At 54.2% G+C, this 23,812-nt stretch overlaps 2 protein-coding genes across 7 annotated transcripts; one reads left to right on the forward strand and one right to left on the reverse strand.

Moving 5' to 3' along the window:
* The first annotated feature begins 530 nt into the window (after window positions 1-530).
* Window positions 531-12,442, forward strand: Map3k6 (mitogen-activated protein kinase kinase kinase 6). 5 transcript variants are annotated; one of them, XM_051189023.1, is made up of 29 exons: window positions 532-1,286; window positions 2,635-2,774; window positions 2,863-2,886; window positions 3,120-3,310; window positions 3,428-3,596; window positions 4,731-4,837; window positions 5,272-5,442; window positions 5,544-5,656; window positions 6,056-6,215; window positions 6,374-6,536; window positions 6,611-6,712; window positions 6,828-6,877; window positions 6,951-7,046; window positions 7,176-7,263; window positions 7,344-7,477; window positions 7,789-7,916; window positions 8,159-8,295; window positions 8,592-8,697; window positions 9,159-9,316; window positions 9,417-9,609; window positions 9,687-9,825; window positions 10,158-10,314; window positions 10,437-10,613; window positions 10,871-10,976; window positions 11,193-11,355; window positions 11,458-11,570; window positions 11,651-11,724; window positions 12,007-12,083; window positions 12,292-12,442. In XM_051189023.1, the coding sequence occupies exons 1-29, from the start codon at window positions 944-946 to the stop codon at window positions 12,380-12,382; spliced, it is 3,870 nt and encodes a 1,289-aa protein (XP_051044980.1). In that variant the 5' UTR covers window positions 532-943; the 3' UTR covers window positions 12,383-12,442. The 5 variants fall into 5 exon arrangements, with proteins under 5 accessions (XP_051044981.1, XP_051044980.1, XP_051044983.1 ...); XM_051189025.1 differs by lacking the exon at window positions 532-1,286 and adding an exon at window positions 1,428-1,504; XM_051189024.1 differs by lacking the exon at window positions 2,863-2,886 and having other exon boundaries at window positions 531-1,286.
* A 280-nt stretch (window positions 12,443-12,722) lies between these two features.
* Window positions 12,723-22,933, reverse strand: Sytl1 (synaptotagmin like 1). 2 transcript variants are annotated; one of them, XM_051189033.1, is made up of 15 exons: window positions 22,794-22,933; window positions 20,671-20,899; window positions 19,367-19,515; window positions 19,064-19,136; window positions 18,945-18,990; window positions 17,584-17,656; window positions 17,259-17,401; window positions 16,983-17,096; window positions 16,719-16,885; window positions 16,365-16,461; window positions 15,901-16,059; window positions 15,569-15,647; window positions 15,372-15,471; window positions 13,333-13,538; window positions 12,723-12,935 (listed from the first exon to the last, which is right to left on the reverse strand). In XM_051189033.1, exons 2-15 carry the CDS (start codon window positions 20,859-20,861, stop codon window positions 12,796-12,798), a joined length of 1,737 nt encoding a protein of 578 aa, XP_051044990.1. In that variant the 5' UTR covers window positions 20,862-20,899; window positions 22,794-22,933; the 3' UTR covers window positions 12,723-12,795. The 2 variants fall into 2 exon arrangements, with proteins under 2 accessions (XP_051044990.1, XP_051044991.1); XM_051189034.1 differs by lacking the exon at window positions 15,372-15,471.
* Between the last annotated feature and the right edge of the window lie 879 nt (window positions 22,934-23,812).

The following is a 23,812-nucleotide window of genomic DNA, read 5'->3' on the forward strand; positions in this document are numbered from 1 at the left end:
TTAGTCCTAAATTTAGATCCAACCTCAGATTCCCAAAGTCCCCAGTTCCCAAGTTCAGGGTCCAGTAAGTAAGGTTTATACCAATTCATTCCTTAGTCACTAATTCATATTAGAAAGTTAAAGGTTTTCGGTGAATTTGAAGCTGGGATGCTCTTGTAACCCCCAAAGATGGAGCTTCTGGAGTTTCCTACAAAGAGTAGCTAGGACGTTTACAGTTTGGGTTAGAAGTCTAAAGTCAGCATGGCTTCTCAGCAAGTGAGGCTATGGGGAAAGCAGCCTGTCAAAGTTCAAGACGTCAACCCCTTACCTACCAGCATGGACATTACATGGGACACCTATTAGTTGCAGTGTCCGTGCCCCCCCCCCCGCCCCGCCCCGTGTGCTGAGATCCATTCCTTCACCAGATCGCTGCAGGCCAGGGGACCTCTTGTTCCCTCTCGCTGGCCGGGTCATACATCTTATGAGAGCCTGCAGGGAGCACTCCACAGTGTTGGCCCGAATAGGGGCACAGGCTGTTCCGGAAGTGGACAGTGTCAGAGGTTCTAGCGGGAGAGGAGGGAGGGAGAGTCGCTGGGGAGCCGCATTGCCCCAGGGCCGAGGGTGGAGCTTTCCCAGTCGGGAAAGGGCTGGGCCCAGCCTACATGTGAGGGCAGAACAGTGACTGCCAGAACTCCCTTGAGAAGTCGGGGTGTCGCACACTGCCGGTTGAATTTCCAGGATCCTTCTGTGACCTGTGAGACGAGGATTATTGGGTACCCGAGATTCCCAGAACCCAGTCCTGTATTGCAGATCTGAAAGAGCCGTGAAAGTTTGAGCGAAGATTTCTCTCTGAACTTCAGATTTCCGGAACAAGACGTCCAGCTCATCGCTGGATCCACATCCCCAGCCTCGTGCCCTGTCCCGGGTCCCTCGCGCCCGGCGCCTGGCGCCCGAGCGCCCCCGCATGGCGGGGCCGTGTCCCGGGACCGGGGTTCTAGAACGCGCGGGCAGCTGCTGGCAGGACCCTTTGGCGGAGGCGCTCAGCCGGGGCCGCTCGTCCCCCGCGGTCGCGGGTCGGGGCTGCGCGCGGAGCCGACCGCTCAGTGTGGTCTACGTGCTGACCCGGGAGCCCGGGCCCGGGGTGGAGCCCGGCGCGGGAACCGAGGCAGAGCCGCTGCCGCTGCGATGCCTGCGCGAGGCCTGCGCTCAGCTCCAGGGCACGCGGCCACCCCCGCAGCTGCGCAGCCTGCCTTTCGCGACGCTGGCTCTAGGTGACACCGCGGCGCTCGACTCCTTCTACAACGCCGGTGAGCCCTGGGGGCGGGGCTTCGCTTGGGCGGGACAAGAGGCGGGGCCCAGCGGCTCCTGATTGGGTGGGCGTTGGTATCAGATCTATGGCGTCTAGGGTAAGCTAAAGCAGGATTTGAGACAGGGCTGTGACAACAAGCGAATTTGATGGATTATGGATGTGGCGGGGCTCGAGAGTCCAGGCCAGGCTCCTGGGCGGGAGTTTAAGTATTCTAAGGTGAACGTGGTGCCTAGCAGGTGGGGCGGTGCAGGCGAGCTCTAGGGGCGGGGCTGAGGGAGGGGCAGAGCTGTGGTTCTCTGCGTAGGCCGGAGAACGCGTTTTCAGGATGATCTCACTTGGTACTCCTAAGTGAATCTGGGGAGGGTGCTTGGTCTTTGACAAAGGGCCATCTCTACAAGGTTGAGGTTGAGCAGTCCTAGCACTACTCTACCCAAGAATCGGGCTAAAGAGGAGGGAAAGGAAGCTCTTAGACAACCCATCCGGACTGGATTCTAGGAGAGTGATTGTCTTTGGAGACTTGGGAGTCAAGGAGAAAGGGTGGGACAGCGGTGGTTGTGGGGGAAGGACAGGGCAGCTAGAGGTGAGGTCAAAAGAAGGCTATCCCTCTTTCCCACCTACCCGATGCTTCATCCCATCCCTATTTGTTCATCCCAGATTCAGGGAACCGTGTTTCCTGGACATCTGTGAGATTGCAGGTTTAAAATGAAGCGTGACCTGAGCAGACCACAGATACAGTCATGGGCTCATCCGTGTTGACTCATACAGTCCCTCCCTTGCAAACATTGTCACTTAAAGATGGCTGGATTCAGAAAGCTACACAAACACACGTAAAAGCACAGTATTGTCTTCACACACCCTGGCTTCCAGACTGGAGAGATGGCTCTGCAATTAAGAGTGCATGCTTTTCCAGAGGACATGGGGTCCCTAGTGGGCAGGTGGGGTAGCTCACAACCACCTGTAACTTCATCTCTAGGGGATCCAATGCCCTCTTCTATCATACACTCACACTGACTCACATGTAAATGAAATAAACCAGAGACAGACAGACAGAGAGAAAGACTAGTTGAGGAGCCAGAATATGGGACTTGTGCTTGCAAAATTCCTGTCTCCTACATTATCTGGAACTGCCCACCTGAAGCACCCTCAGATGTCCCCCGGGGCTTCCAGGCTCTCAGTGGGATCAGAGTCTTTGGGCATCTTCTGAAACACCAGTATTGTGAAAGCATTGGGAAGCTTCCTACAGCAGAACCGAACCCGGCAGGAGGTGCAGGCAAGGCAGTTGAAGCAGCATACATCTCTGGGCTGCTTCCCCATCAATACTCAGATCTGCACCTCTGTGTCCACAGATGTGGTGGTGTTGGAGGTGAGCAACTCCCTGGCACAACCCTCTTTGTTCTACCACCTTGGAGTGCGGGAGAGCTTCAGCATGACCAACAATGTGCTCCTCTGTTCCCAAGCAGAGCTCCCTGATCTGCAAGCCTTGCGTGTAAGTGGCCAGATGAGTGGTCGAGACAGGTGTGGGTTGGGGTACAGCCTTCCTAGAATGCCAGTATCTGATTGTCTGCCTCCTGCAGGAGGATGTTTTCCAGAAGAACTCGGTGAGCAGAATTTACCATTCCTGCTTTGTTGTGACCTCTGACCTCCACTAACCTTCCCGCCTCTTCATTTATCTCTGACACCAGTGTGACCCTGTATTCCATGTCACCTCCTCTTGTAAAGTATGGCCCTTTTCTGCTATTCCTATCTTCACTGGTACTAATCTCTGGTCATTCTCTAACCCTCTGCTGACCTGTGTGTGATCTCCACTGATTGCTTGCCTTCTTCCCACCAGGATTGCGTTGGCAGCTACACACTGATCCCTTATGTGGTGACAGCCTCTGGCCGGGTGTTATGTGGTGATGCAGGCCTCCTGAGGGGCATAGCTGATGGGCTAGTACAGGCTGGGGCGGGCACTGAGGCCCTGCTTACTCCCCTGGTGGGCCGGCTTGCCCGCCTGCTGGAGGCCACACCCACAGACTCTTGGTAATGGGGCTCACAAGGAGGGGGCACCAGGAAGAGGCTGATAAGGGTAAAGTGGGCTAGGGCTGAGGGACAGGCTTATCATTCTCTCACCCTTCCTTCCCTGGCCTTGGGCATCAGCGGCTATTTCCGGGAGACCATTCGGCAGGATATCCGCCAGGCTCGAGAGCGGTTCAGTGGGCAGCAGCTGAGTCAGGAGCTGGCTCGCCTGCAGAGGAGGCTGGACAGTGTAGAGCTGTTGACCCCTGATATCATCATGAATCTGTTGCTGTCATACCGAGATGTACAGGTGTGTGGCAACCTGAAAGACCATGGCATAGGATATAACCCCAGCACTCAAATGGTAGAGTCAGGAAGAGTAGTAGTTCGTGGTCATCCTATTTACAAGAAAATTTGAGGCCACCCTGAGCTACAAGGGATCCTGTGCCAAAACCTGAATAAGAAAGAGAGAGATCATGTATAACAGGCATTTATTGCCTGACAAATCCAAGTTCAGCTTCTGGCTGAGCCTTGATGATGACTTTAAGTAAATTGCCAAAGTTCCCTGAATCTCCATTTCCTTATTTGTTTTAGTTAATACTATTCATTTTTTAAACATAGTATCACTGTGTATCCCTGGCTGGCATGGAACTTGATATGTAGATCAGGCTGGCCTACATATCCACCTTCTTTTACCTCCTGGGTCCTAGAATAAATGTATGTACTACCATAGCTGGCTTTATTAATTTGTTAAAGATGTGTTTTATTTTTTATTTTTTTGAGGCAGGGTTTCTCTGTGTAGCTTTAGAGCCTATCCTGGAACTCGCTCTGTAGATCAGGCTGGCCTTGAACTCACGGTGATCCGATTGTCTCTGCCTCTGAGTGCTGAGACTAAAGGCGTGCGTCACCATCACCAGAGCCATCAGGCTGTATTTTATTTTTTAATGGTGTGTATGTGTGAACCGAATCCTGGTCCTCTGGAAGAGCAGCAGGCACTCTTAACTGCTGCTGAGCCATCTCTCCAGCAAACATTTCCTTATTTTTGAGGGATGGTGATGTCACTGCCTTACAGGGCATTGGTGAGGTTAGAAATGCCCGACACAGGGTTCTGCATGGGAAGTATGGTCTGTGAGTTTTCCTGGCCTGAGAGAGGTCTGCACATTCTTCAGGGTATGGGAGGAGAGTATCAGGAATGGGACAGGCTCAGACTCAAGATTTTCCTCTGCCAGGAGTAGTTAGTTACACACACTATTAGTCCCAGCACTTGGGGAAGCAGAAGCAGACAGATCTCTGTGAGTTCAAGGCCAGCCTGGTCTATGGAGCAAGTTCCAGGACAGCCAGGGGCTACACAGAGAAACCCTGTCTTGAGAAACAAAACTAACAACAAAAAAGATTCTCCTCGTTGTCAAGGACTCATCATGGTGATGCCTGTCCCCTCCCACAGGATTACTCTGCCATCATTGAGCTGGTGGAGACCCTGCAGGCCTTACCCACCTATGATGTGACTGAGCAGCACAATGTCTGCTTCCATTACACATTTGCCCTCAACAGGTGAGAGGAGGGGCATGGTTCAAGGTGGAGTCACTGGTGTGTGTGTGTGTGTGTGTGTGTGTGTGTGTGTGGCCTGTTTTCTGCAAGAGTAGTAGTATCTGGAATCACTGTTCCTCAGGGATTTGATGACCTGGGCACTAACGTCAAGAGACTCCTGTTGGTCTAGGGGAATGCTGCATGGTGGGGACAGAAAAGGTGGCATCCCCTTGATAGGGCCATAGCTGCTCAAGGTCCTACTCCTTACAGTTGTTTGCAACTAGAAATCACTTCCACCGGGAGTCACTAACTCTGGAGATCAGTGCTGGCCAGTACCATTTGAGGCTTATGAATACCAAGCCCCCAGAAGGGTCCCTTCTGTTAATGGTCTTACGAAGTCCCAGAACTGGGTGGGCCAGAGTCATCAGACATCCTCAGCCCGTTTTCCTCTGCCTTAGGAGGAACAGGCCTGGGGACCGGGAGAAAGCGCTGGCTGTGCTGTTACCATTGGTGCAGCATGAAGGTCCTGTGGCACCGGATCTGTACTGCATGTGCGGTCGTGTCTACAAGGACATGTTCTTCAGCTCTGGCTTCCAAAATGCTAGGCACCTGGAGCAGGCCTATTACTGGTAATACACACGGAGAGTGGGTAAGGGCCTAGCTAGGGGGTTGAGGGATGTGGCCGTGGGCATCCAGCCAGCTCTGCATCCCCTGCCCAACCTGACTCCAGGTACCGCAAGGCTTTTGACGTGGAACCCAGCCTGCATTCTGGCATCAATGCAGCAGTACTCCTCATTGCAGCTGGGCAGCATTTTGAAGACTCCGAGGAGCTCCAGTTGATCGGTAAACCCTGCTGCTAGCCCACCATATCCAGAACAGCCCACATATCCAGAGTGGCTTATGGAGAAGGCAAGGAAAGGACCGTGGGCAGCAAGAAGCACTGACTCACAGGCTTTGTGGTTGTTTTGTGCTCAGAACCACACTGGGGCCTCAGGAGCCTTTGAATCCCACATTCTCCCCAAACCCACCCTTGTGTTTGTCATACTGAATCCCACGTCTCCTTGTGCCCAAGCCCTCACCTGTGCTGGAACCTTCCTACCCAAGATCTTGCCACACCTACCTTGTGGTCCATGTCTACGTTTATGTCCACACTCGGTGATTGTAGGCTACAGTGTGGCCCTCACCTGAGCCTTACCCACTCCTGCACTTACACTCACTGGAGCCCATGCCCCCCTTCCCCAGGCATGAAGCTGGGCTGCCTGCTAGCCCGCAAAGGCTGTGTGGAGAAGATGCAGTATTACTGGGATGTGGGATTCTACCTGGGAGCCCAGATCCTTGCCAATGACCCCATCCAGGTGGTACTGGCTGCGGAGCAGCTGTACAAGCTCAATGCTCCCATATGGTATGTGGCCTTCTTCATTGCTCACCTTTGTCCAGTCAGGACCCCAATGTGTCGATACCACTGCCCATGGTACCCTCTGCTCACGCTCTGACCACATGCAGAGGGGAGGCACCAGCCGGTGCCTGGGCTGAGTTGAGGCCGAGGCTGTGTGCTTTCAGGTACTTGGTGTCAGTGATGGAGACCTTCCTGCTGTATCAGCACTTCAGACCCACAGCGGAGCCCTCGGGAGGACCCCTGCTGCGAGCTCACTTCTGGCTTCACTTCCTGTTACAGTCCTGTCAGCCTTTCAAGACAGCCTCGCCTCAGGCGGACCAGTGCCTGGTGAGGCCAGTGGAAGCCAGGGACCCAGGGAAGGACCATGGGAGTTCTGACAAGCCCTTCCCGATTACCTAAAGGTGCTGGTGCTGGAGATAAACAAAGTGCTGCTGCCCGCCAGGCTCGCCATTCAGGGGACAGACCCAGTGAGCGCAGTGACCCTAAGCTTGCTGGAGCCTCAGGTGAGCTCCCTTTGATCCCCCTCACTCAAGGCTATGCATTCCTTTCTCCTACCCTCTCTAGAGCCTGCACCTCCACAACAGCCCCCCCCCCAACACACACCTTTTCTTCTTACAGGAGGATTCTTCCAGCTGGACCCTCCCGGTCCCCTCCATCTGTGGGATCAGGTGAGAAGCAGAACCTTCCCACAAGCCCCTGCATTGCCAAGCCTGGCTTTCACTGGCCTCTCTCCTTCCCTAGTTCCTCCAAGTTGGACCAGCGCTGCTGCTTCCTGTATGCACTTCCTCCGGCCCAGGATGTCCAGTTGTGCTTCCCCAGTGTAGAGCGATGCCAGTGGTGCGCTCAGCCTTTTGGAGTTAGGGCTGGGATGCCCAGGGGACTGAGGGAAAGGAAGGGAGGAGGTCAGCCTGGGGCTCTGGGGGGGATGGTTCCAGATTGCCCCTTCCACCTGTTTGCCTTCTTCAGGTTCTGTGGCCTAATTCAGGTCTTGGTGATGAATCCAGATTCCTCAGCACCCACGGAGGAGACAGAGGGCGCAAGGGAGGTGCTGGAGGTGAGGCTGTGGAACTGGGGGCTGGAGGACAGTGAAGAGCAACGGCACCAGCTGACCCGGGTACTTACTCTATTCCTCAGTTTGATTATGAATACTTGGAAACCGGTGAGCGGCTCGTGCTAGGCAAAGGCACGTATGGAGTGGTGTACGCCGGCCGTGATAGGCACACGAGGGTGCGAATAGCCATCAAGGAGATTCCAGAGCGGGATAGCAGGTGGGGTGCATCGTTCACTCAGGTCCCAGGGCTCCGGAGGATGGGCATGAGCAAGTCAGGCGTGTGGAGGGGATGGGGTGGAGTGGGGGGGATGAACATGAGAACTGAGTGGCTGTAGGCATGGAAAGATGACTGGTTAGTGTTTGGACTGGGGATGGTGGCTTTTACATTAGGGCAGATGAAAGAGGCCTGTGGGCGGGGTGATAGTAAGGGTACAAAGTTGATTCTGGGAGCATGGTCTCATGGTACAGGACTGTGGGGGGTTATTTCTGCTCACATCCTGCTCATTGCTCTCTCCTCTACACTCCCAGGTTTTCTCAGCCCCTGCATGAAGAGATCGCTCTTCATAAACGACTACGCCACAAGAATATAGTGCGCTATCTGGGCTCTGCTAGCCAGGGTGGCTACCTCAAGATCTTCATGGAGGAAGTGCCTGGAGGTACCAGCCCTGCGTGGGAGGGAGTGAAACCTAAGGTGTGGGGCATGGGGATGGAGCCAGACAGGGGTGGCAAACCCTAAGGGGAAATGAATTCTAGCGTGGGTGTGTGTCAGCTAGAATTAGCAGACAGTGGGTTTGGTGATGGGAGCCTGGGTCATGGGAATGGGTGTGCCTGACCCTTCAGCAGAGCTATGTGAGCAGAGTAAGTAGGTATCAATTTAACTTGGATTGTCTCTGCCCAGGCAGTCTGTCCTCCTTGCTTAGGTCAGTGTGGGGACCCCTAAAGGACAACGAAAGTACTATTAGTTACTACACACGTCAGATCCTACAGGGACTCAGCTATCTCCATGAGAATCGCATTGTGCACCGAGACATCAAGGTTAGCCCTGTGGCTGGTCCACTTGGCCTGCTGGGTGTGGGGAGATACTGTGCCGGATTGCAGCTGGCAATGTGGAGTGGAAGAACACACTTCTTCAAAGGGTGGGGATCTAACAGAGAGGTCCCTTAAAGGAGGGAAAGTCATGTCTGAAGCCAGAGCAGACACCAGCTCCAAGAAGGGGGGGGGGGGACACAATAGAGCATGACTCAGGATGTAATGCCCAGGAAATTTGGGTCTCAGGATGATGGGGAGCCTAGTTCATCTCAGAGGCCAATCCCAGTGCCCATTTCAATCAGGGGGACAATGTATTGATCAACACCTTCAGTGGGTTGCTTAAGATTTCTGACTTTGGCACCTCCAAGCGGCTGGCAGGCATCACACCTTGCACAGAGACTTTCACAGGTAACAGGGTGGGAGTGTGGGGATGTGGGTGGGTGTCGAACTCTTGGAGACTTCTGGGGAATGGAGTTTCTCCTGGGCATGGAGTTACAGACCTAATAGTGAATGGAATCTGGGGACAGGTGACTAGATCCAGGGAGAGGTGATAAAATCTAGACTTTGAGGTTGGAAATTGATAAAAATGCATTTGGCATTTGGCATGGATGTAAGGCAGTGTGTGTTGGGGGAGTGCAATATCATGTGCAACCCAGAACTGTCCTGTGGCTGATGGAGTCTTTGGATGCCATACAGCCTAGCTTAAAGAATGGAGGATAAAGGCAGGTGATGAAGCCTAGGTGGATGATGAAACTCAAGACAGGATCTGACGCCCACTACCTGAGATGATGGGTTCACCATGGGTGTGGGTGGCCAAAGGATGGTGGAGACATTGAGACCTGGGTTGCCTTTCCCTATTCATGCTCTAGGGACTCTGCAGTATATGGCTCCTGAAATCATTGACCAGGGCCCACGAGGCTATGGGAAAGCTGCTGACATCTGGTCTCTGGGCTGCACTGTGATTGAGATGGCCACAGGCCGACCACCCTTCCATGAACTAGGGAGCCCGCAGGCTGCTATGTTTCAGGTGAGTCCTTCTGGGGTGTGGCCTGCGGAGGGAAGGTGGAGCCAGATAGGGCCTTGAACATGTCTAATCTTGGGTTTACCCTGCTGCCCCACCTCCATAGGTGGGCATGTACAAGGTGCATCCACCAGTACCCAGTTCCCTGTCAGCTGAGGCCCAAGCCTTCCTCCTCCGGACTTTTGAACCAGATCCCCACCTCCGAGCCAGTGCCCAAGAGCTGCTGGGCGACCCCTTCCTGCAGCCAGGGAAGAGGAGCCGGAGCCCCAGCTCTCCTCGACATACACCCCAGCCCCCAGGTGCCATGCAGGTGGAGGGGGAGAACACGGTGGAGGGCTGAGGTGCTGAGGAGGCTGATAGCTGCTCTCTCCCTCAGGCACCTCTTCCACTGGTCCCAGTCCTTCAGCTGACTCAGCCACCCAGTCTCAGACATTCCCAAGACCCCAGGCACCCTCTCAGCACCAACCCAACTCCCCAAAGCGCTGCCTTAGTTATGGGGACACCAGCCAGCTCCGGTGAGCGCCTAGAGTCCTGGAGTAGGTTCCCTTCATCTGGTTTTGCCTTCCTATTATTCATTTCCTCCAGAAAAGGCCTCCCAGGGTCCCGAACACTGACCACTTACAAGGACAACATCTATTGCCTCCTACCCTCTCCCAGATGCATGTTGCATTTACTCTGCCCAACTCCAGCCGGAGTTAATTTCTATTATCCCCATGAAGTAGGCATAAAAGTAAAAAAGAAAAAGAAAGAAGGAAAGAAAAAAAAAAAGGCCAGGATTGAAACCCTGCAGCAGGGGTGGCTGCATGGTGTTGCCCACCCTCCATTTGATGCTCTCCATTTTGCGCAGTGTGCCTGAGGAGCCCGCAGCCGAGGAACCCGCATCCCCTGAAGAGAGTTCGGGGTTGAGTCTGCTGCATCAGGAGAGCAAGCGCCGGGCCATGCTGGCCTCGGTGCTGGAACAGGAATTGCCCACACTGGCAGAGAATCTACTGGAGCAGGAACAGGTGGGCGGCCCGCCCCAGCGCCCCCTGGTGGTCAGGCTGCGGGATAAGGACTGATGGCCCACCAGCGAACATCTAGGTTGACTGCGGATAGAAACACCCACGGACGCTCCCTCTCTCCCTAGGATTCTCGGCTCAACAGGAATCATGTGGAACAGCTGCTTCACTGTCTCGGGACACAAATCCACACTCCTAACCGCAGGCAGCTGGCCCAAGAGCTGAGAGTCCTGCAAGCTCAGCTGCGGGCCCAGGGCCTGGGGCCTGCACTTTTGAATGGGCCGCTCTTCGCATTTCCAGAAGCGGTGAGGAAGCTTCCTAGCAGTTTGGGCTGTGCAATAACAGGACGTGAGTTTCCTGCCAAGACTTGATGTTCCAGGATTCTATGGCTTCCGGGAAAAAGCACGTCTGTCCAGTCCTGGTTCCCAGTCCAGCCCTTGATCCCAAGTCCCCCCCCCCCCCACACACCTTTCTGCAGTAGACTTTCTAAGGCTTTGCAACTCAAGCCCCACCTCTGTTTGAGGTTCAAACTGTCTCAGCCGCGCCCTTCCTCCCTCCCCAGGTGAAGCGGATCCTCCGCAGACGCCAGATCCGCCCACACTGGATGTTCGTGTTGGACTCGCTGCTCAGCCGCGCAGTACGGGCGGCGTTGGCTGTGCTGGATGCGGGTAGGCGGGGTTGAAACCCCCAAGCCGACCTGGGGGTGTGGCCATGGTGGGTGTGGCCCTCGGGGCGTGGCGGACATAAAATTGGGTGGTTGGAGGCGAGTTCTGTGAGTCTGGAAGGACTCTGATTTGCATTGTTTGGTCACTACCCCCCCCCCTTCCAATTCCCGGGGCCGTCTGGGGTCCTAAACCTTGAACTCAACCCACTCGAATTGGCAGAGATGGAAAAGAAAGCGGTCTCAACGAAGTCAGAGGAGTGGAGTAAAGCGGAGTCCCAGCAGAAACCGCTGGAGAGCCAGCAGCTACAGAGCCAGCTCCCACCAGAACAGGGGCCTCCACCACTGACCGTGCAGCTGGGTCTCTTGCGAGCCGAAACTGATAGGTTAACCCTCTTAGAATCACCCGAACAAGCTGTACAGGCTTCAACCCTCAGATCATTCCATTCTTGCCCCCCCCACACACACACCTCTTTGCCTCCCCACAGGCTTCGAGATATCCTGGCTGAGAAGGAACGGGAGTGCCAGACCCTGATGCACCAGGCCCTACATCGGCTGCATGCAGAGACCAAGTCGTATGCCCGGGCTTCAGAGACCCCAGGTGAGCTGACCTGACTGGGTTAGTGTAAGGCCACTTCTAGCAGGGAACACCTTTGGACTCATGACCTGACTTTTTGACAGCCACTCTCTCAAAGGACCAGAATCTGGTACAATGGCTACAGGAACTGAGTGTAGACCCAGCCACTATCCAAACGGTGAGCAAGTGTGTGCTGGCCGTCCCTGACCCCCACCAACCAAAGGTGGCACCTCAGTTTGTCTTCCAGCTCTTCGAAGATTTTTCCCCCCCTGCTGCAAAGGCATTCAATTCTGGAAGGGCTCTTAGTATGCTCCTCTCATTATACAGATGGGAAAATTGAGGCCATCGAGGGGAAATAACCTGCCTGAGAATTTTCGTAGGAAGAAGCAGGAACCTGAGTTTCTGGCTCTATCTTTTTGTAACTTTATCTTTGTTTCTGTGGTTCTTGGTTTACAACCAGCTCCTGAGCCATAGCTTCACCCTTCAGACCTTGCTCACCTGTGCCACCCAAGATGACCTCATCTACACCAAAATCAGGTACATCTTGGCCCTTCTAGGGATGAACCATGTACACCTGGTAGCAATATCTTGACTTGCGCTCCCACACCCACACACAGCTGTGAGCCTGCCTTGATTGCTCCCTGCAGACCACAGGGGAACCAAGGTCCCCTGTGCATAGTGGTTCCTAAAGAGAGAGCACAGGCCTTCTTCAGGATGAATTACATTGACCCCCTGATGTCCCCAGGGGAGGGATGGTATGCCGAATTTGGAGAGCCATCTTGGCACAGCGAGCAGGAGCCACACCAGTTACCTCTGGCCCCCGAGAGGCTGAATGATGCCATCAAAGGACACAGCCATGGATGGATGAACAGAGAAGACACAAACAGCTTCTGACACACTTGTCCCAGCACCTACGAGCAACTGCAGGACCCGGGCCCAACCGAAGTGGGTGGAGCTAATGAGGGCGACATCCAGGGACGCTGCATACAATTACAGACTATTAAACAGAATGCTCACTACCATGTTTGTCTTAGCAACTTCAGAAGTGGGGAGGGGCGTGTCCAAGGAGCAGCCCCTCGAGGTCTGCGTGTCTGAGTGACTTCCTCTCACTCCCTGGGCTCTTTCATGATTGTGCCTTGCTGCTCAGACCTCATCCCCTGCTGAATGGGCAGTAGCTCTGTAAACAGACTTTATTTACTCCAGCCATAGCTGTGCTTTGTGTGGGGGTACACAGAGGGGTTTGACAGGGCTATGCCCTGGGGACCAGGTTGGTTCTGAGAGGCAGAAGGCCATCCACCCACTCACATGGCCGCTCCAGGAGTGTCTGCCACAGCTGCTTCTCCTCAGGTGTGGAATCCATCCAGGGCACTTGGAGGCCATAGCTGCTGCCTACATGTGAGTGAGCCGAACTGTCACCTTGGATATCAGGTCCCTAAAAAAGACACTCTGGCCCCAGATTATGCACTGTACCCAGTCACCCCCGGCTCTTTGAAGGCAGTTTAAGGGAAACGAAGCCAGGCGTGGTGGTGCACGCCTTTAATCTCAGTATTTGAGAGTCAGAGGCAGGCAGATCTGAGTCTGAAGCCAACCTGGCCTACAAACTTTCAGGACAGCCAGGCCTGGTGAGCTTGAGCGTGTGCACGCTCTCTCCCTCCCTCCCTCCCTCTCTCCCTCCCTCTCTCCCTGTCTCTCTCTCACATACACACAGAGGAAATGAAGTGCTCAAGGCCACTCATGGAGCCCATACCTCCAAGCTTGGCTTCCCTCTGGGTCCTGCTCTGCTCACCTGTACCAAGGCTGAGGCGTGTGCCCCCCAGCTGGCGACTGGCCAGGGTCCCATGGTCCCACAGGGAGAGCTCAGCACAGGCTTGGCGTAGGTCGGCAGGCCCAAAGCCATCATAAACCATGGTATGGTTGAACACAGGGCTGAGGCTTCTTCGAACCACTCTTGTACGTTGGCGGCTGGCTCGACTGTCGTCAGGTAGCACTGAGCTGTGACAGGTAAGAAATGAGGGCTTGTATTAAGTGACCCACCCCTTGACACTCACCAGCCAAGCCAACCAGTCACCATGCCCCACCCTTTTACACCAATTTTTCTTAGTCATCTCTCTTGAAACTGGTAACTGTTTATGGGATCCCAGAGAAGTGGCTGAAATGCAATTCTGCTGCATCCTGGTCCGATGACCTTCAGTATTCCCTGCCCAGCTTTCCATGGTTTCCAAAGCCACTGAACCATTCTGCAGATGTTAACTCTGATGTACAGTAACAGAAAGACAGAACGGGAACCCCAAATCAGAGTGGCCTACCTCCGTCCTCCTCGGGGTGAGGGAACACCCAGAAATGCTTAGTTTCTCCAAAGCTTACTTTGAAAACCATAGGACAGAGGGTGCAGCTCGGTGGTAGAGCACTTGCTCAGTGTACCTCTGGAGTTCAGTCCCCAGCATGTTGAAAGACTATAATCACCAGCTACTGAATCACAAGTTCAGGGCCAAGCTACACAGCTTGTCCTTCCAAGATTTCCGAGAAGGGGCCTTGTGGCTTTTCCATCGTAGTAAGTGCTATGGGGTACAGTCTCCACAGAATGAAGGCTGTACTGGCTGACTTTAAGTCAGCTTGACACAGACTAGAACATGGTTCTCAACCTTCCTAATGCTGTGACCTAATACAGTTCTTCATGTTGTGGTGACCCCAACCACAAAATTATTTTACTGCTACTTCATAGCTGTAATTCTGCTAATGTTATGAATCGTAATGTAAATAGCTGATATTTTGACCCCCCAAGGGGTTGTGACCCACAGGTTGAGAACCACTGGGCTGGAGTCATCAGAGTAGGGAAATTCCAATTAAGAAAGTGCTTCCATGCCAGGTGGTGCTGAGCACACATCTTAATCCCAGCACTTGGGAGGCAGAGGCAGGTAGATCTCTGTGTTCGAGGCCAGACTGGTCTACAAATTGAGTTCCAGGACAGCCAGAGCTGTTATACAGAGAAACCCTGTTTCAAAAAAACAAAACAAAACGGAAAAGGAAGAGGAAAGGAAGAAAATGTCTCTGTAAGATCAGGCTATGGGCAAGCCTGCAGGGTACTTCCTTAAATACTGATTGATGAGAAAGGGCCCATTCTATTGTGGGCGGAGCCACCCGCATACAGGTGGTCCTGGGTTCTATGAGAAAGCAGAGGGAGTAAGCACCCTCCATGGCCTCTGTGTCAGCTCCTGCCTCCAGGTTCCTGCTGTTTGAGTTCCTGTTCTAGCTTTCTTCAGTGATGGACTACAACGTGGAAGTGTAAGCCAAACAAACCTTTTCTTCCCCAACTTGCTTTTTGCTCACGGTGTTATGTCACAGCAGTAGAAACCCTAAGACACAGCTCCTCAGTTCCCCTGACCTCCAACATTTTTGTAAGACAGGGTCTTATTCTGTGGTCTTTGCTGACAGGGAATTGGCTCTGTAGACCAGGCTGGCCTGGAACTCACAGAGATCCGCCTGTGTCTGGTTCCCAAGTGCTGGGATTAAAAAACCCATGTCGCTATGCTTAGCCTAAACTTTTATTTTAAGACAAGCTCTTATATATCCTGTGTAGTCATGGATGACCTTGAACTGATTCGTGTGTACTTCTAGCTATGCGGTTTGTGGGGTTCCACCCCAGGACCCCATGCATGCATGCTAAGCAAGCACCCCTCCAACTGTGCACACCCCCATTCCCTAACTCCAACGCTTTGCCCAAATGATCACTTTCCACCCCTGCTCAGGGTGACCGATCTTGGGTGGAGGGACAGGTTGGTCAGAGGTTGGGAGCAGAAGGAAGAGTGACATCTCACTGCCTCTCACCATTGTACGTAAGTGTCCAGCGATCCTGGCCGCAGTGGCACAAGGCCCTGAGCCTCCTTTACCCAGAAGTGAAGCTCCCCACTCAGAGGCTGTCCTCCTCCTGTGGGGACACCCCAGTTTAGACCACCACCTCATGGGACAGGTCTCCCACCTCCCAGGGGCCTATCCAGGTTGGCTCTCACAGGGCAGTCACTTACCCTCTGAGCTGGCAGGGATGTACTTGAGGGACAGAGAGAGGAGTCCACGGCTGGGAAGCTCATCTGGAGATGGGGGAACCTGAAAAAGCGAGAGTGGACCTGTCGGCGATGTAACAGGCCACAGGGTAGCATCTGCAGAGGCAGTTGGGATAAGGTGGTTGAGGGAAAGGTGTTGGGGACAGGGCCTCCATTGAGGAGCCCGATGGGCAATGTTCCCCAAGAACGGGCTCCCTGGCTGGCAAGCCTTGCCTAATGGTAACAGCCAGTATGAGGCTGAGTGAGGTTCTGTGGAATGGTCTGCAGGTGCTTGGCGGCCTGTAGACAGTCCTTACCCGGGGCTGCAGGGGGAGCCAGGCAGCCTCAGAGTCCCAGTTCCACGTGTCTAGGGGCACTTCGACTTCTCCCAGAAAGATGTTGCGACCCAGACTTTCCCGGTGCCACACGGACAGGTTCAGCACCCGGCCTGGGAGATCAGCCTGCTGGACAGAGTGCTGGGCACAGGAGGTGAGTTTCAGTGGCGGGCCCTGCCTGCTGACTAGCGCTGGTCTCGCCAAGTTCCTTTCCAGGGTGGAATCCTGATTCTGGGTTAACTGGGGTCTTACTATCACTGCCCAAACAGATTGCCAGGATTTGGACTGCACTAACCAGCGCGGCCCTGTCATTCCACTCAGAACAAGGCCCAGAGCCACCAGCAAGATTAATGGGGCAGACCCTGCCACTCACTCCGCTGCAAAGGGCACCCTGCTCTTTTGCCGGGGGTGGGGGTGAAGGGGGGGGGACACCCTTGCTGCCTCACCCGCAGAGTCTCGTTGAAGATCGGGTTCAGATTCCGCTTCTTCACGGATGTCTTGCGCTTGTTCTGCTTGTCAGGGAGGAGGTAGGTTTTCACGTAGCTGGGCGAGAGAGGTGAAGGCTGGAGTAAGATGGGGGCCCTTCCAGAGCCTTCGTCCAGCTTTGGACTTCACACCCGGAGTGGTGGCCTGATGCTAATCAATTAACCGGCATCCAATTTAGCATGCCTCCCACTAACACCATTCCCGTTTTTTTAAGAGGAGGAAACTGAGTCCAGGTCAAGGCAAGGACCCCATCCCACCCCCACCCCCTGCATCCCCCCCCCCCCCCGCAGCCCACCTGTAGGGTAGGCACTCACGGGTCAGAGCGGCGACGCCTGGCGGCAGCCAGCCCCTGACACTGGATCACCTGTACTCTCAGCTCTGCAGCGCCGGGCTCATAACGCAGCGCGAAGTGCACGGAGCCTCGCACCTGTACCGTGCCAGCCTCAGTTTCCCCAGACAGGCTCATCAGGCTGCCACTCAGCTGCGGGCGGGGTGGGGTGGGAGGTCAGGGTCCCAGGCAGGCTTCCCACTGCGGGACTTGCCTGGGCACCCTGCCCAGCCCCTCCCTAGTCCTTCACCGTGGAGGAATTGAGGCTGGACACGGAGGAGCTGCTGCTGAGCATGCGGTCTAGGGAAGGGCCGAGCCCCGGGGCCTCTTCCCCATTCTCCTGGATCTCGGAGGTCGCCTGGATCTGGAGAGGGAGAAGTGACAGGGGCACCCTCTGCTTCTCTGGACCTCCCTGGACCGTGCAGGTGTCACCCACGGTTCCCATCCCTGGGGCAGTCACGTTCTCGATCTGGAATCCGCTCCTGGTGTTGAGAACAGCCACTGGCTACTCCCGCCTACCGCCTACCTGTGCAGCCGAGGGCCAGGTCTCCTGCTCCGCCCTCTGCTCAGGATCCACCGCTGGATCGGTCTCTGCTACCTGCGTACCCCCTTTGCCAGGGTCTGGAGTAGGGACAGGCTGCTGAGAGAGCCCCTCACCTGTGTGTGTCCCTAAGCAAATATGGAGGGACGCGTTCACACCTCTAGTCACAGGTTAGCTTCAGACCCCAGTGGTGACCTGGGGTGGCCCATTGCGGTGGGGGTAGGGCGGGAGGAAGGTAAACGTGGGGGGGTCTCCTGCCTCTGATCATTGCCTCAACATCTGTTGCTCCTCAGCACACCCTCCTACTCACCTTCCCCGGCCTGGGGCTCATCCTCGTGACCTGAAGCGGTTGAGGCTACATATGGTGAGGGGAAATCGGGTCCCTGAAGAAAGCAAAGGGTAGAGGTCATGATGGGGTTAATGAGGAAGGGGTCAAGGGTTATGCCAGGGTCAGAGGTCAGAGACTCCAGGCTGCTTACCTCACTGTTGGAGTTGGGCTGCCCTCAGGGCAGGGCTGGCTACCAGCTGCAGGACCAGTCAGGCCTGTACTTCACACCCTGGCATCCCAAGGCCTGTCTCTCCTGATGTGGCAGCCTGACTCGTAGGTTCATGTAGTAGGGGCCATAACATCTGAGTCCCTGGCCTCAGCCTCACCCTCCTCAGCCCAACCCCTATCTTTTTGTAGTAGACTGGCTTCATGTCTCATGTGTAGTTGAGGAGGGCCTTGAACTCCTGTTTCTACCTCCTGAGTGCCAGGGTCACAGGTGTTCGCCAGCATGCCTGGATTATGTGGTATGGTGTGTGTGTGTATGTGTGTGTGTGTGTGTGTGTGTGTGTGTGTGTGTGTGTGTGTGTGCACGCATGAAACCCAGGTCTTCAAGCATGCTAGGCAAGCACTCTACCAGCTGAGCTACAGCCTTATTCTTCTTTTCTGGGGAGGCAGGGGGTGGGGAGAGGGATTCGAGACAAGTTTCTCTGTAGCTTTGCAGCCTATCCTGGAATTCTATAGACTAGGCTGGCCTTGAACTCACAGAGATCCACCTGTCTCTACCTGGAATTATAGGTAATTACAGGTATGTGCCACCCCCCACCTAGTCCCCAGCTTCAGCCTTTTTTTTTAATTATTATTTTTATGTATACGAGTGCTCTATCTGCATGTGTGACTTTATATGACAGAAGAGGGCATCAGATCTGGTTGTGTACCATGTGGTTGCTGGGAACTGAACTCAGGACCTCTGGAAGAGCAAGAGCAAGCAGTGTTCTTAACCACTGAGCCATCTCTCCAGCCCCAAGCCTTATTCTTTTTTATTTTTATTTATTTATTTATTTTATTTTGGTCTTTCAAAACAGGGTTTCTCTGTGTAATTCTGTAGACCAAGCTGGCCTCTGGCTTCAAACTCAAGAGATCTACCTGCCTCTGTCTCCCGAGTGCTGTGATTAAAGGTGTGTGACACTCCCGCCTGACCCAGCCTTTTTCTTAATAGCTGGATTCACAACTGCCTTAAAAGTTGGTTAAAGCCACAGTTGATCAAGGTGGTGAAGCCCTGAGAACAGAAGGGACTTGTCTAAGTCCCCTGATTCCCGGTAATGGAGGTTCCTTCCCTAGCACACTGACCCCAATTTGGAACCACGGTGCGCTTGCCATGAGCTCGCCCAGTCACTGGTACTCACTTGGGTCCCACTGTGCCTCTCTGGAACAGCCACCTCTATGGAGACCCTAGAAGGAGGGAGTCGGAATTTTTAGGGCTGAGCAACCGGCAGCTCCCTCTCCTCTCACGCTGCCTTCTCACCTGGGCTCCGGCTCTTCAGTGGTCTCTTTCCCAGCAGCCTCTGCCTCGCCATCACTTCCCAGAGCCTGGTCCCCTGGGCTCAGGTGAGAAATTCTGTGAGCCTCCATCCTCCAAAAGCCCCATATTGGCATAGCCCATGGGAGATGCCCATCCACTTCTATGGCCCGCAGAGGGGCAGGGCTACTCAGACACTCAGTATGGGGGCAGCTGGGACTAGAACCCAAAGCCTAGTCCTGACTATTTACAGCCTCTATTCCCGGCTTTCCCAAAGCTTCCCCTCCCTGCCTTGGGGTCTCCCCTCACCCCTGGAGCTCTTCTTCCTTCGGATAGAGGCTCTGACAAGGTCTGACCCAAAGTGGGCGTGGTGATGCCGCTGGGAGCGTGCTTCCTGGAACCAATCCCCTGTCAGGGTCTTCAGCAGCCCGGGGTCTGCCAGTGAGGCTCGGAGCTTGCTAGAGGATAGTGGAGGACACGGCTGTCACTACTCAACACCCACTCTGGACCAGGGACTCAACAGCAAATCACACTTGCCCCTTGCCCTGGAGTCACTCAGGCTACTAAGAAGACAGAATCAGAATAGATCAGTATAGTGATAGAGGTAAGAAGGCCTTCTGTGGGAATCATTTCTTAAAGAACAAATTGGAACTTTCCAGGTTGAAAAGCATAATAATCACTATTCAGGAAGTGGTTATTGTGGGCCATGCTTGATCCTTTATTTATTGCACATGTATGTGTGGTGTGAGTGCATGTGTGTGTTCCCATGTTTGTGGTCACACGCATATATGTGCATGTGGAGATCAGAAACTGAAGTTGGCCCATCCTTGTCTAGCTGAGAAAGTCTCTCACTTGAATCCAGAGCTCACTGATTTGGTGAGCCTAGCTTGCTCCAGAAGTTTCCTATCACTATTGCCCAAGTACTGGGTCTATGGGTGGCCACCATACCACCCTGGCATTTCTGTGGGTGCTGGAGAACTGAATTCTTCCTCAAGCCCATGCAGACAGTGCTTTACCTGCAGAGCTGTCTCCCAGCCCCTTAGCTGAGTTTTAGTTTTAGCTGAGGAAGGTAAGGTTCAAGATAAGGCAGCTGCTGAAGTTTATACAGCTGTCCACAGACAGTGCTTGTCACTCTTGAGGGCCTCTGCCTCTGCTGCTCTTCCTGGGAGAAGGAGCATCTTAGGCTTGGAAGGGAAGAGCATTCAGGGACTGGGGAACATCACATGGCTATAGTAGCTTTATGTTATGTGGGTGGGGCTTATAGGGAAGTGGATGAGATGGGGAGACAGGGACCAATCAGGGTGACCTGTGAACACACCCGAAGGCTCCGACATGCTGTTCTGAGGTCTGGGGAGGGTCCAGCAGAGTATAAAGACAGGTGGTACCTGTCCACCAAAGTATCCTGTCCCAAGGTGGTAACCAGAGTGGGAAACCCCACAGACAGCGAGGCTTGAAGAGGACCTGGTACAGGTATGGGAGAAGTGATGGATGACACAGAGCTGGCCAAAGTCAGTGGAGACCAAAGGGTAGAGTCAAGAACCACCCAGACCCAACCAGGCAGCCTCCAAGGACCCTGGCTCCCTTCCTTCTGGCTGGTGGTTGTCCTGTCTCACCTGACACGCCCCTCCTCCAGTTGGCGCAGGTGAGCATCTCGTTTGAGGACATCAGTGATGGCCTCCTGTTCCTCCTCTGTCAGGAAGCTGAGGTCCAGCAATCCCTCAACTTCAGGTTCTGGCCCATGTGCCATGGGGAGGGAGGGCAGGGCCCAAAACCTCTCTTGAGATGTGTGGCTTCTTTGGGGCATCAGCTGGGGTTGTGCCCCAGCTGGGCATATGTAGCTTCCTGGGGATAGAGCAAGGGTCAGTGTCTTCTCAGATACACAGCACATCTGGAGCCAACTGCCAGTTTTCTCCCAAGCTCATACTGGAGTAATAGGAGCAATCAAAGGAAGGCCAGGTCAAAGTAAGGTAAGAAGGCTACAGAACTCGTATGTACACCCTTAAGGACACACTGATATGTATACTCACTGTCCTAAGAGCAGTCACATGGGTACAAGGATACCTGGTCAAATACAGGTAACGTACACACATTCCTCATGACGGAACTGTGCACATATACACAAGAGACTCGTGCCCAAGAAGTGTGCACAATGTTTTAAACCTGCTCACAGTATGACCACACAAAGGAGACAAGTATCCACCTCCATCCAAGAAGTCCCTGCATAGTCACAGATCTCTCTGGCTTTTACACACACACACACACACACACACACACACACACACACACACACACACAGAGCCCATTTAACCTGGCTGTGAACTCCTTGAAGCCAAGGACAGCTCCTTCCCACAAAGTCAGTACTCTGCACATAGTATAACCTGATTCTTAACAAAATGCAAAAATATACCTGCACAAACATGCAAATGCACACCCAGCCTTCTCCACAAGTCATGCTTATGGCCCTACCCAGGGAGCCTCCCAACCCAGCCTGCCTCTGCCTTTGCCTCCCTCCACCCTGCCCTGGCCCATTTGGCCTTCCTGTCTGAGGCAACCTCCTCCCCAACCCTCACCCCCAACTTCCTCCCCCACAAGGTAACCGCAGAGCTCAATTCCATTGAGGCCACCCGCCCTGAGATTCCCCGACAACAGCCCTACCCTTTTACTTAAAGGAGATTCTGAGCCCCTCTGATTACAGGGGCTCCCCAACCCCCAAACTTGGCTGGAGGCTTCAGCTGGCAAAACAACTCATGCCCAGGCACCTCAGCCACTCCGGAAGGAAAACATTGCCAGCTGAGAGGGGCATGTGGACGTGGCAAGGGCCCAGCACTCAGTAGTGGCCCTGGCCTGGGCTCACAAGCTGGCCTCTCCTCTCCTCCCCACCCCTTCCGTGCCAGGCCTCCAGATGGGGCTGAAGCAGGACTAGGGCAACTCAGGGGCGGGTTCTGGCTTGTGCCTGTCTCCTTTTGCCCCTGTCCCTTCCCAGATGAATCAGGGTCCAAGCACAGCAAGCAAGCCTTCTCTCCTACCCTGCTTTCCCTCTGGGGGTTTCTGCACATCTGTATTGCAGAGCCCTGGGCAGATGCCTGTGTGCTGTGCTGACAGCGACTATTTCCCTAAATGGCTGTTTGGGGTTCCAGCAAGAAGCCAGTTTGGGACTCTTCTGTTGCATGATATGTGAGCATTGCTGCGTTGTACTGAACTACTGCATTAACAGGAAGACATGCCTGCAGGCCGGGGGATAGTATAGCATCTGAGCCTAAGCACTCACTGTGTTGTGTGACACTACATGTCTTGCAGGAGCGTAGATGGTATATGCAGCGACTCTCTGGGAGATAGAGCCATGTGGGTGTGTGCGTTTCTTCCTGTGTGGTTGGCTGGCCCAGGCTATGTTGTGGTGTGTACTCTAGTGCCCTGGGGACCACCAGATGTATGTGTGTGAAGGTGGAGAGACATTTGGCAGAACTGGGCCTGGCCTTGTCTTACAGGTTTGCTTGGTCTGGGCTGTGGGCCTCGAAGAAGCCTCTTTCACAGGCAGATCAAGCGCCTGGTACCCCCCACCCTGTAGTAACATCACAGGACCCTTTGATGACAAAAAGTATGTCAATCTGCCTGGCAGGCCAGAGTCATAAACTTGCTTGCACTTCCCCCACCCCAAGCTCCCGAGGTGCCACAGTATGCTCAGGACACCAGGTGGCAGTGCCTGTCCCTTAGGCCACTGACAGGGGAGGTGTGTTACCTGTAGGGGTCCAGCAGGGAGGACAACTTCGAAGGCAACTCCAGCTCTTCAGGAAGAAGTTTCAGAGCCCAGAAGAGCAGCGGGGGACTAAGGCTGACTGGCCCAGCAGCAACTGCCCCAGCCCTGAGGAGGTGGAGGAGGAGGAGACGCCTCAGCAGGGCCTGGTGCAAAACCGGGCCTGGACTGCAGCTCCTCAGGTGCACCGGTGAGCCCACAGCAGCAGCTGTCAGAGAACCCAGGGCCAGTTTTGCAAGGCCCTGTGGCTGGGCCCAGCTGCACTGTAGATTTACCCTGTAACTAAAGCATGCCTCACCTGCAGGGCTGGCTCAGGGCCTTGGCTGGTTCATCTGTGGAATGGATAACAGACCTACTCTGTCACAGACGGTCAATTGAAGATTGCTTTGAAAGCACAGTTAGAAACTTTTCTAAAAACCGTAGTAATGGGAGGGTTACAGAGTTGCCACTAGGCAAACCCTGGGCAGAATCCTGGCTTCAGCACCATATGGCCTTGAGCAGATTTAACCCCTCTGAGCAATAATTTCTTTCTATGCAAACTGGAGTGGAACCCAAAGAGAAGCACAGGTGCCCGGCACACAGGTGCCCGGCACAGCTGGCACACAGGTGCCCGGCACAGCTGGCACACAGGTGCCTGGCACAGCTGGCACACAGGTGCCTGGCACAGCTGGCACACAGGTGCCCGGCACATCTGGCATGTAGTAGATGCCAGGTGTCCTTTCTCCAACAGACCAATGTCCATGGCCATTTGAGCACCTCTGACCACCTATGTTCACAAAACAACCATTTGTCTCCTCACCCCAAGGACCCTTCTGTTTAAAGAGCTCTGGACTCCAGTGCCAGCCAAGGCGCCCCACTCTCACCAAGTACCACATCCTGTTTTGGGCCTTAGAATACATGGCTTTTGGGATAATGATCTTCTGGACTATTCACATTCTGGTCTTAGGCACTAGAGCCACCACTATCCTTTTATTTATGTGTATAAATGCTTTGACTACACAAGG

This window comes from Phodopus roborovskii, unplaced genomic scaffold, assembly GCF_943737965.1.
Source record: "Phodopus roborovskii unplaced genomic scaffold, PHOROB, whole genome shotgun sequence".
NCBI classification, from domain to species: Eukaryota; Metazoa; Chordata; class Mammalia; order Rodentia; family Cricetidae; genus Phodopus; species Phodopus roborovskii.

Coding starts and splice junctions, on each gene's coding strand:
- Map3k6 (XM_051189023.1), top strand. CDS start 944: ATGGCGGGGCCGTGTCCCGGGACCGGGGTTCTAGAACGCGCGGGCAGC. Junction 8,296..8,591: donor TTGTGCACCGAGACATCAAG/GTTAGCCCTGTG, acceptor CATTTCAATCAG/GGGGACAATGTATTGATCAA. Junction 11,356..11,457: donor TTGCGAGCCGAAACTGATAG/GTTAACCCTCTT, acceptor GCCTCCCCACAG/GCTTCGAGATATCCTGGCTG.
- Sytl1 (XM_051189033.1), bottom strand. CDS start 20,861: ATGCCCCAAAGAAGCCACACATCTCAAGAGAGGTTTTGGGCCCTGCCC. Junction 17,402..17,583: donor TGAGCCCCAGGCCGGGGAAG/GTGAGTAGGAGG, acceptor ATATTTGCTTAG/GGACACACACAGGTGAGGGG. Junction 16,462..16,718: donor AGGCGTCGCCGCTCTGACCC/GTGAGTGCCTAC, acceptor TCTCTCGCCCAG/CTACGTGAAAACCTACCTCC.